This window comes from Maylandia zebra, linkage group LG15 (genome assembly GCF_041146795.1).
Source record: "Maylandia zebra isolate NMK-2024a linkage group LG15, Mzebra_GT3a, whole genome shotgun sequence".
Classification (NCBI taxonomy): Eukaryota; Metazoa; Chordata; class Actinopteri; order Cichliformes; family Cichlidae; genus Maylandia; species Maylandia zebra.
Genome location: NC_135181.1, coordinates 4,579,171 through 4,591,380, shown reverse-complemented (window position 1 = coordinate 4,591,380; position 12,210 = coordinate 4,579,171). Strand labels below are relative to the sequence as shown.

General features: G+C 42.2%; 2 protein-coding genes across 5 annotated transcripts in view; both read right to left on the bottom strand.

Moving 5' to 3' along the window:
* Positions 1-681, bottom strand: part of plcb4b (phospholipase C, beta 4b) — a 73,996-nt gene extending 73,315 nt beyond the window's left edge. For all 3 annotated transcript variants that reach the window (XM_004542148.2, XM_012916600.2, XM_076873721.1), the window contains exon 1: positions 301-681. The gene's annotated coding sequence lies outside the window, so the exon portion shown is untranslated. The remainder of the gene's footprint in view (positions 1-300) is intronic.
* A 4,901-nt stretch (positions 682-5,582) lies between these two features.
* plcb1l (phospholipase C beta 1-like) overlaps positions 5,583-12,210 on the bottom strand; it is a 129,627-nt gene continuing 122,999 nt past the window's right edge. For both annotated transcript variants that reach the window (XM_004542152.4, XM_004542153.4), the window contains one exon: positions 5,583-6,720. In XM_004542152.4, coding sequence (XP_004542209.2) covers positions 6,488-6,720 — 233 coding nt within the window. In that variant the 3' untranslated portion in view covers positions 5,583-6,487. The remainder of the gene's footprint in view (positions 6,721-12,210) is intronic.

Sequence of the window (12,210 nt, the reverse complement as noted above, 5' to 3'; positions counted from 1 at the left end):
AATGCGTCTGCCTAGCTAGCTAGCAAATGCTATTGCTTCCAGCTGTGTGTGTATGTGTGTTTGACAGAGTGAGGCAGCGAGAGGATGTCTGACTGATGAGAGCAGGATTTGGAGAGTGCCGCTGAGAGCTAGCGTGATGGAGTTTTAATGAAGGGTCCAGCGTCCGTCTGGCAGCAAAACAAACACATTAAATTGAACTCAGTCTGGTGCACGTTTAACCGAGCAGCCCTTAACCTAAGACGCGGTAAACTCTGACTGTTCTCTCGGCAGCAATCAGAAAGCTTTATGTGTGTTTCTTACGTGGTTTCGCGGTTGGAGATGGAGAGGGGGTTTAATCCGACGGCGGAGAGAAAATGATGCTGTGCAGGGTCCGGGTAGGGATTTTCTGTCTCCGCCTGTCTGCGTGTCTTCCAGCTGCTGCTGCTCTATCCCGTCTCCCTCCGACTGTCTACTCTGCCTCCCTCCCGCCGGAGTGTCCCGGTGTTCTTGTACCACTCGCCCTCCAGTGGAGAATGAACGGTGCTGATGCGCGCTGATTAGGAACCCCTCTTCAGACGGGCAGCCCTCCCCATCCCCTCCCACACCCACCACTACACACTGCACTCACACCTAACGTGCCTGCGCGCGAATGGGTGTGTGCGTGCGTGTGCGATCGCGCGGTGGCGTGCGTGTAAATGAGTGAATGAGTGTGCTTTGGGTTAACGGAGTGAGTCATCCGGTAGAACCAGATCCAGCTCCGCCCCCGTTTTCTAACAGCTGACTACTGTAGCCGCCATGCGTTGATAAAGACAAACAGTGCCCCCCCCCCCTCCTCCCTTTGTAAAGTCACAGTGATGCTGGCCTGCTTCCCCTAAAGACACAACAGCAACTTTATGACACTTAGTTTTAATAGTGGCACCACTTTCATGTACGGTAACAGTCTTTTCTAAGATATTATTTTTAGGTTTACATAAACTATGAATAACTGGAAATATGTTTGCAGTCTGTGACGCTGTTGTCTAGATATCATCCACTATTCATTTTCACACCAGATCCTGCTGAACTACTTCGTGTTTGATGCTACAGTTCTGCAATTTAAAAAAATATATATATACATATTTCTATAGTTTTAACTTCGTTTTTTGAACATCTATGGAGCTGCACACCAAATCTCTTTGCACTGCATTATAAAAGCTATGGAAATGGCATTAGACTGTATAAAAACAAATTCAGTCACATGAGAACAAAGCTTTTGGGGGATTTTTCTTGATTTAATGTTTACATGTTTTATAATATATTTTGGTTCTAAACAGCTGCAAGCATGCACATAAAAAATATTGCTAGTGTGCACAAGATACACTCCTTTGACGGCTTTATTTGAGATGTCATGACTTGCAGTGCTTAGTATGGAGGTAATGCAGCTCCAAAAATACTGCACCTTACAATCCCCAAACCCACTTATGTCAAAACATCCTCCCGATTTATAATGCAGGATTTCTGTAAAAGGGTTCATATTATGCCGTTCTTTATTTTCTATCATGTATATGTATATAACGTGCTGCAATGGTGACTGGTCATATTAAACATGACCAAAGTCTAAAATAATGAGCTCAGAATTTAGATGTAAGTATGTAAGCAATCCCAGGGGGACAAAAGTTGAGGCTTCAAAGTGCTCTATATGCTTTATTTCACAAAGTTTTTTCTATGCTTTGCTGTGTATGATGTCAAGGAAGAGGGGATGGGCTTAATATGATCAGACACACAGCTCTGACTGTAAACACAGAAGCTCCATCCACCTCTTATTTAAATCCTCTGTTTACAAGCAGCAGTAAGAAGAAAGTTGACTCAAATAAAGATGTGAAGAGTGTAACCGAAGACAATATCAAAAAGGTTATTTTTAAGGTTAAGTTTAAGAAAGCTACAGGACACTTTCGGTAGCTTTCAGAGGCCTATTCCTGCCTCCAAGGACCCATTAAGTGGACACTGTTTTCAAAATTAATTATTGTATGACAATCAGTCTCCTAAATGGTACAAAAGCAACTACAGCCACTCCATCATTAGAGGAAAAAATAGTCGGCAGTCTCTGAGCTTCAGAGACTAAATGGGCCAAAAATGATGACAGAAGTATAGTGAGGAAAACCCTGCAAACCAAGGGCACTGTGTCTTTCCTCATCCCTCTAAATGGGACATTTTTAGGTTTTAGGACATGGTCTGATAGTTTAACAATGGTACGGATAATATTAGAGTCACAATCCGAATTTGATCCAGCCTAGATTAAGGCAAAGTTCAGTGTTAACATTACATTCATAACTTTGGGATTAAGGTTGTGTTATGATAGTTGAGGGAAAGTGGAGAGAGCTAAGATTATATTTGGGGGCCAAGGAGTGGAGGCAGTCAGTGATTAGCATTTCACTCGCTCACTCAAACATTCACATCAGTTTCTGCTTGTGTTTTTGTGCCTATGTAACTATGTATGTGTGTGTGTTTGTGTGTGAGTGAGTGAGAGAGAGCTCAGTGTACCTTAGCCAGCATCCTGCGGTCTTCTCCTCTCTGTCCTGGTGTTACAGGACACCTCCTCCTCCTTCTCTTCGTCCCCGCAGCAGATGGACAGACGCAGAGCGATATTATTCCTGGGAGTTTGGAGGGGCGTCTCTGTTTTTATAACCCAGAGAATCTTATTAAAAAGCTGCTCTCCTTCCGTCCTGAACTTGAGGTTAATTAGCTCACTTCCTAGTTGCCGACATGCACCGAGGCCTCTGAATGGTCACAGTGGTTGTTATGGACGACTAGGCTTGTCTTATCTCTGGCTGCCTGTGGGGATTCTGCTGTGGAGCTGAGACTAAGAAGGGCACAGTATTTATGTAGTGTGGAAAACACATACACTGGCAGCACGTACAAATGTAATAGAGACAGCCGAAAAGTCACCCACACAAGCACACTGACACAGTGAGCACAGACGTACACAGACTCACACGGGAGACTCCACCAACGCTCACACAATGTGTAACAAGTTTTTTGGTTTTGTTTTGTTTTTTTGTAAATGTGCTAAAGATGAAAAAATAAGTGTTACCACTGGACATTCAGGAAATGGAGTGATTAGATATTACTGCAGTTGCATCCAAGTGCAAACAATAATAATTCTGCCCATAGGTCTATGGATGCAGCCTAAGATTCATTTGACTTTTGAGGCAGAGGAAAAGTCAAACTAGATGGGTGTTGATCCAAACATGGCTATGGACATCTACATGCATGCAACCCTACTATGCATGTTTTTGCATAATAGTTCTATATGACTTCTCCTGTTATCCAGCCATGGCAGGTTTTCTGTTAGGGTTACTTCAGAGATGTTCCTAAACTGCGGGTACCCCCACTGCCAAAAACGTCCTGTTATGTAGACACTGCTTTTAGATATAAACTGTACATAAAAGATTGCCTTAAACCTGCATTATTTCAAATGGCCAGCAGGTGGCAACTGCTCTTATTGCCGTGTTTGGGAAAATTACCCTACTGTTCAGTTGATCTGTGATCTCAGCTAACACTTTCCTGATGTGTTTATCAGCTCACTATCTGGTTTAAATTCTTATTTAACGCAACGGGATGTTTATTTTGCAATTTATGGCCACACGTAAAGTAAAATAGACAACAGAGCAGGGTACGCTTTAGGGCGAGCTAGCTAGAACCACCACTTCCTCAACTTGTGTTGCTCAAAATTGTAAATAGCGATAGCTATAATGATCAAGCCGTGGCTTCAAGGTAGGTTCAAAAACAAGTGGTTAATGTCACTGTGGATACGCCCATTTTTTTAAACCTGCAGCATCAGGTACCTGATAACGGCCACTGCCTACCACAACAACCATGGTGTCTCTGAGTAGCACTGAGCAAGGCTGTCTTGTAAAGTATTTTCCATGTAGGACAGAAGAAAAAGACTGTATTAGTTCTTATTTCAATTGTGACATAATCAATACCAGATTTCTAATACAATTTTGAGTTTATTGTTTTGAAGCAGGTAAATTGAAGCCAATTTCATTACAATGCCATTAATAGGAAGTGAACAGTCTATTTATAGGCAGGCTGTGTTGTTACCTGGGAGATAACAGGAAGCAGGTCATCAAGGCTTCCCCTGCCTGCCCATTACCTTGAGTGTGACAACCCCACCAGCCTACAGTGCACAAATACCCGTCACAGATGCTTCCAAACATACTCTGTAACTGGGTTTCAGACACTGATTCATCTTTTAAAAGAAAGCAGTGACACCATTAAGCTGTTTCCAACACAATTTTTGTTCTTTTTTTGCCTTTGCTGAGTTACGGACTGTGGGTTCAAGACACTTCAAGAAAAAAACGTAACTACCGGGAATCCCCCCCCCAAAACACCAACTCAGGATTGGTTTCACCACTGAAACCAGGAAGGATTAATATAATGTATGTAACTGTAACACATTACATACATAGACATGAAATCTGTAAGATGTAACAATAAAAAAACAAACCAACACAATATTAAGTTCAGCACAACAAATCAAAAGACACACAACTCCACTCCAGCAAAGTACAATAATAGCCACATTTATTGTAATTACAAGCAAGTTCCCTTTACACTAGATTTTTTTTCTCAGCTTCATGTTTTAACCTTCGTGTCATACGTACATTTACATTTCCAGAGTGCATACACTGATGAGAAGGGGGGGGGGGGGGGGGGGGGGTAGTCTGTTAAATAAAGTGGTTCAAGACATAAAAGAAAACAAAAAATGTCTCTCTTGCCTTTATGAGTCACATGTTAAATACTTCTCATTACAAGCATTACTCAGTAGTGGTACTGTACTAAAAAGTGCACACGGTCTATTCAATACCAGACAGCTTCATATATTATTATATAATGGCAATTTTAACAATGATGCATTTCACACATTCAACATCAAACAAGGCAAACCCATTCAAAAGGCACAGGACTCTCACATCGATATCATCTTTAAAAAAAAAAAAGAAGGTATTTGTACTTACATGTCAGGCAATCCTTCACTTTCAACTCTTTTTCTAAAAGGAAAATCAGCTGAAATATGATTCGATATCAAATGGCACACCCATGGTGGCACTGGGCGGAAGAAAGTTTAAAAAAAAACTTAATGAATTAGCACAGTTCACATGTTACAGGGGGGAGGAGTCCAGTTATTCATAGGTTCATGTTAACGCTGGTGTTCTGCAGATATAAACTGAGCACCTGATTGAAAATAATGCAACCATTTCCCCACAGTTTCCCCGCTTTAGACTCCAATCGTGGGTAAATAATAATAAAAATAATGACGATGCCCGAGGGGGACGTATTTTCTGTGAGCATTCTCTGTGTGTATTGTGCACACAAGGTTTCCCTGTAAGTACAAAGGGAACCAGTTAAGAGGAAGGCCGCTTCAACAAACTACAACAGGATCCTCTTCTGTTTGAATGTCCTGGTTTGTTTTAGTCAAGGGGGCAAAGGTAAAGAATACAATGAGCAATCTGTGAGCAGGAGCCGGCTAGCGTTGCATCTAGAGAACAGGGTGTGTCATTACTTACTTTAGTCCTGTTCAGCTTATTCCGCAGTGATGCATCAAGCCACACTGAGCCCACTGTTTTGCAGGTTAAGTTTAAATGTTTCAGAGAAAATAGATTTACATTAATAAACATCTCTGCTACAGAGCTACTTGTTAACATTTACAGTTGTTCAAATACATGCAGACACTGTACAAATAAACGTTCCCTTCTTGTCCTCTTTGGACAGAATCGTCCACAAACTTGTTAAAAAAAAACCAAAACAAATACGAGGCAGAACAAAGAAAGAATGGCAGATAATTTTTTAAGAATATTTCCAAATTTCACAAAAAAAAACCCCAAAAGAAATTATTTTAAAAAACAAAACAAAAAGGAAATTAGCAGCAACGCATAGGCTTAGTTCTGTGAGAACAAACTCAAGAACCAGCAAGCCACCAGTGCCTCTGGGTTAAAGTAAGAGAGGGTTTAGTGAGCCTTCAGTGCAAATATGTAAAGGTGAATTTAAATCTTATAGAGACGGAAGCTTTAAAGGCTGGATATATAATGACTTCTTTACAGTACACTCCATTTAAAATCCACTGTGAAGTGAATACCAACCCTTGGCACGACACGCCTCTCTGATCAGCACTACTGCAAACATCGTGATAATAAAAAGAATAAAAAGAAACTACTCTCTCTCTGTGCAATAGTTCAAGTAAGTTATTTCCTGCAAATAGTTAGTGTTTCCTAACACCTCCTGTGGCCGTACCGAAAGAGACGACAACGTACAGGTAACATACAAATACACAAAAGGTTATTATTTACATGAAAAACAGGTGTCTGGACAAGACTGCACTCTACGCAGAGAGGACCGCTACTCACCAATTCAGGCTCAGATTTGACCTAATCCTCCCACTGGTTACAATTAGGACCAAAGTGGCAGTCTCATCCTAGAATCTGTGTCCATAACCACGTCCACCAGTCAGTGTCCCAAAGGGTCAAGGTTAAACCTCTAGAGCGGGGTTTCGTAGACTCGTTCCGACGACCCCTCCTCCGTGTCGTCCTCTGACTGCGACGCCTTGTGGTTCAGCTTCTCTGCTGTCGACGAGGAAACGAGGTTTCCATGGATGCTGTCGTCGCTCAGCTTGGCCTTGCTGCTGTCCTGAACAAACTCTTGGATTTCCACAGGTAGCCGGCGAAATTTGTCCTGGTACTCCTGGTCCAGATCGCTCTGTAACTGCAGAGGAAGAAAATCAAACATCAACCAAGAATCCGTAAATGAAGAAAATTTAATGATGTCAGTGTGGTCCAACAACCAATTCTGGTAAATGGACTGGTTCTTATATGGCCCTTTACACATCTTGCCAACTTGTTTTTTCCACATGCAGTGCAGAGTAGATAACAATTATCAGCAATGTAGTGTTCAGTATCTTGCTAGGGACTGTGACATTTTTGCAGATGAATAGAAACCACCAACCGAGTTCGACCTACAGCTCTTTGAGGTTTGATCAGCAGGTGGATGGGATTGCTTTGCCTGAGATGATACTATATTACTGAAAATAAGAAGAGTAATAGGTCTCTCCTAAAGTTTCTGGAGATGTCACAAAATGGAAGAAGTCTGTTTCTTTAATTTTTATATATTTTCAGTAGAGATTCATTAACTTTCTGTGTTTCCTGTTTGGTGTACAGTGGAGATTTTTTTTGACCTACTTGTCTGGAAATGCTGCAGATCACGGCTAGGGTGAACCAAACAGTAATGTTGTGGGACCAAAACAATGAGCTGGATGAGCTGAGGGGAAGTTGCATAACAATTCTCTGCGGGGTTATCAGTATGAGCGACCTCATTAGAGCAGCTTTAAAGTTTTCACCCTTTACAGCAACCTTAACAATCAGTGTCTACACTGGATTGTAAGTGCTTGGATACAATAGGTGCTGCAGTTATTTCCATGCCTCTTATCTAAAGACTATAATAACATGAATCATGCCTATTTCCATAACACAGCCTGAACAAAAAGGCTCGATGCTGAACATCAGATAGGGACCGTGACATTCTGCACTGAATAGGCACCTTGATCTGCTGAGGCAGACCAGGATCCCGACAATATCCATGTACTGTATCCGCCCTGCCCTCACTGAGAAACAGAAAGGAGAAGCTGTTTTCTCCGAGGCATAGACGCCCCCAATGATTACAGATGACAAGATTGTATTCATGTCATTGCGAGCCAATAATTGCTGTAATGCTGATTTCTGTTTAACTACTCGGCTGGCTCCCACGGGAGAGCAGTAATTAAAAGAAACGCTGCTAAGATGAATGGTGTCAAAGTCTCACAGCTCGGTACAGTCACGTCAGCACAATGCGAGATCGAAAGTACCTGAGTCCCACCAAGACTTAGCAGGGATCAATATTTTGTCTTAGAGATACTGGTCCCTGCTGTTGAGTGAATGAGGGGCCCCACTACAGACTGACAGCATCCAGCATCTAACTAGAAAAAAATACAAATGCACCTCTCACCTGAATGAATGGAAGCAAATATTGCTGCGACAAAACTGAGAGATATATTCATCTTGCAGGAACTTCAGGCAGAATAAACTGCTGAACACAAAGCCGTACTCTCCTGTGATAGATTCACCTGCAGTACACCCCTCCATCCCCCCTTCCCCCCCAATCCCCAGACATACAGTCATTATAGCGGCGACCAGAAAATTCACAGCTGGCAAACTGCACAAATGAATATCTGAAAAAATATTTGCAAGAATAGCCAAGAATGGGAGAGACGGAGAGAGCGGAGGAGTCCGGATGAAGGTCAAGGACTCCCATGCTTCTCTTGACTTTACAATTTTCTGCCCTCTCCACTTCACGAGATGGCACATCCATTTCATTTGAGAGCCCTTCATAGCTAAATGAGAAAACCTGATTGTTACAAAGTGCTCGCCTTCACAGCACTTTGAAGCATCGCCATAATATAAATTAAACTGATATTATTTTGTTTAGTCTCTGGATGTTTATCACACCTAGGGGCACTAATTTTGGGTGCAATCCTAAAATCTTGGGACTGAAAATGTGTTTTTTTTTTACGTCTACTCTAGTTGAGACAACACATTAAATGGTAAAAGTTGCAAACAGAGCTGCAGAAGCTTACTGCAGTGCCCCGTGCTGTTAGAGCTGGGCGATAGAACGATAACGATATGTATCGCGATATAACTTTTACTCGATAGAGAAATTAAGCTATCGCGATAGACTTCGCCGCTCTTGTCCTCTTAAAATAAAAAAAAAATTAAAAAAAAAGGTCAGCCAATCCAAACTAAGTAGCGCAGAGCCGAACCAATCACAGCCGCAGCGTCACGTCGCGTGACTTGTTACGTACAGCACAAGTGCCAAGCCACACGTGTGTTTGTTTGGGAAGCAGGCAGTGGGTAATAATAATAATAATAATGGATTGGATTTATATAGCGCTTTTCAAGGCACCCAAAGCGCTTTACAATGCCACTATTCATTCACTCTCACATTCATACACTGGTGGAGGCAAGCTACGGTTGTAGCCACAGCTGCCCTGGGTAATGGAGCCAGCGCGTAATGGAGGAAATGAGTGTGCCGACTAGAATAATCTACCGAGCGTGACCGAAGAGAAAACAGATGACGGTTCCAATGCCGGAGAGATTGTCGAACGGAAGAGCCATAGAAGTTCCGTAGTGTGAAGGTATTTCGGCTATTTCAAGTCTGACAAAAAACAGAGTAGCGTGCACTGTAAATTGTGCCGAAAGCAAGTCTGGAAATACAATAAACTGGTGCATGCGTCACACTGTGCGCCACGTTATTGTTTCGGTGAAATGAATTTCTACAATACTGTTACTTCTACTCTGCAGTGTTTAAATGCTTACATATACACACAGTTACTGTCCCTCCACACATACGACTCGGTTCTGCTTCTATGCCCCAGCTTTGTTTACTTTTTCCCACCGAGGCTTCTAGACTTCTGATTGGCCAACATTTCTGCACGGCTAGGAATCTAGCGCCACCTGCTGCTTTGGCATGTTCATAGCAGCGTTTTCCTTCATTTCTGCCTTTATGTGTGGACGGGATTATTTTTTAAAACGAAAACGGAAAATCTCCGTTTTCAAAAACACCCGTGTACGTGTGGACGTAGCCTCAGTCTCTGACTGGAAGCGCTAATTCGTCATTCGGCTTTTGTCAGACTAAAGTAACTGTTAAAACTGTTTGAAAAGCTCAGCTATACAACAAGGAGAGATTGAGAATTTCCTTTTAGTTCTCAGTTTATTTGATACTGACAAAAGTTAGTTTTGTCTGTTCTTCTGTAAAACAAACTAAGATTTATTTTTAGAATTAATATTTTGTTTCTAAGTGGAATTGACAATTTAGTCTGTTTTTGTTTGTTCTGTTTTGAAACTTAAACGCTTTAGCGGCTGCCTTTTGTGTAGTTTGCAATATTTGCCTTTATTTATCTGAAAAAGTCTCATGTTCCTTAAGTACATCTACCCTGTTGAACTTATTATGGGAAATAAATATTTAAATAAAAACAAGCTGCTGATTATTTCACATTTTACTTGTGAGCAACGGCACATTTAAATCTTACAAATATAGTTATTTGGCTTATATCGTGATAGATATCGTTATCGCCTGAAATGAAAAAAACATATCGTGATATGAAAAAAATCTCATATCGCCCAGCTCTACGTGCTGTGTAAATTAAGTTGCAAAAATAGATGTCTGGTATTCAGTAGTAATAGCTCACTTTCTCAGTCTGCTGCCATGTTATCTAAACTTAGTTATCTAATTTTAGGGGTGGATTTTAACCTGTCTCCACTGAAATTCACAGACCGATGATGCTTAATGCATAGAAACCACTTTTTTCTCTCCATTTAGTTGAAATGATCGTTGTTACAGATCTGTATGTAAAAATCTATCAGCCAGGTAACTCAACTGCATCTGTGCCTCATTGTTTGAAATTAAGGAAGCTCTGCAGTTGTCTCTTTCTGATGTTTTTGAGTGGCAAAACAGAGCCTGCTCCCCCCGCACCACCAAGCAGAGCATTTCAAGGTCACCTTCTCAGAGAGATGCCTCCCTGGCTCCTCCATCCCTCTCTCACTCTAATCTTTCTTTCTCTGCCTTTCTCTTCTCTCTCCGTGGGTCTCACAGAGCAGCCATCCAACACATCAAAACCAGATGGCTAAAGATGCACCACGGCTCCCCCCCCTCCTGCTCTTCACTGCGCATGACCTACTTAGGGGTGGGACAGCCTGCTCGCCCTGTGTGCTCGCATGTGTGTTTGTGCATGTGCAGTCTTTTTTTTATACCCTGCCTGCTGAGGCACAAACACCCTCTGATTAAATCTGTCATCTTTTCTCCCATCTGATGACACCCTGGTTCATGAGAACGGGGAGGTGGGAGCAGAGGGCAGAGAAGTCTGAAGGGTGCCAGCCACTTCTGAGAAACATGTGAGCGCATGGCGTGCGCGGGGGTGTGTGCGTGTAATCAGAAGCAAAGGGCCGTCTGTTAGAGTGATGAGACGAGAGATGAAGACAGCCGTTTCCTTTTACCAAAAGGAACAGTCTATGAATGAATGACAGAAAGATGGATGGATTAGGGAAGAAGGAGGGAGAACTGTGGTATTTTCAGAGTTTCTTGTGATCTGTGGCTTCCAGCTGATATCTTATCAGCCTGGCAGAGGAGAAATCACAGGAGTTTAGTACACAGAGAGAAGACGTGATTGAAATCTACTCCTCAGGCTTAATGGATTTGGGAGAGGGAAGTTTTGGATAATCAAAATTTGGAATTCCTATGGTGACAAGTAAATTCCAGGTCTGGTTAAAAGATATAGTTCTTTTGAAATCATAAGCAACCATGATCAAATGCTCTGTGTGCTCACGCTCGATCACATTTATGTACGTGTGGTCCAGCTTCGGTTTGGACACCCTAACCAGCAGGAGCTAGAGTTCTCCAGCCAGCTTTTAAATCTGTATCTCATCTCTGAAGACCAGTCATCTGTCAACAAACCACATGCACACATTTCTGCCTTTCTTAAAATACAGCACTCGGTGACCTTCTTCACCAGCTGTCCTCATTTTGAGAAGCTATCGGGGGACTCAGAGAAGGCCTCCAAAGAGCCAAATTAATTCTTTGCTTTGAGCCATGACATAACGCCTGCTGCGGCATTGCAAAAGTCCTCAACTGGCAAAGAGCTGCACTACACATACATCACACAGCTATGTTAACAGTGTCTCATCTTACTGTCACAACAAGCAGGTCTTAAGGAATGATGTGCGTCGGTGTGCAGGCTTTGAAAGTAGGTTTTAACCACTTGCTGCTCTAAACCGTTTCAGTGAAGCTGAAAGTGTTCTGTGACACGGAGCAAAACCTGCAAATCTCACACTTACACTCCGTATCGAGGCATGTACCCCGATCCTGTGATTTAGCCTACTAACATCACCACACAGACTCTAATTAGACTAAACCCAAGTTCCTAAACCCACATCTGAGAGATAAGAAAAGGTCACGACCCTATCATCTTTGCATGCTGGTGCGTACTGCAAGTAAGACGTGTGTGTGTGTGTGTGTGTGCGATTGTGCGAGACGGAGGGCAGAGAGAAATTTACTTTCTTTCCACTGTATTGGTCATAAGAATGAAAATTAACTGCAGCAGTCCAAATGCAACAGCAATAACAACACCAGTAATAAAAGAGAGAAACTATTCAGGATAAACTATGTGCT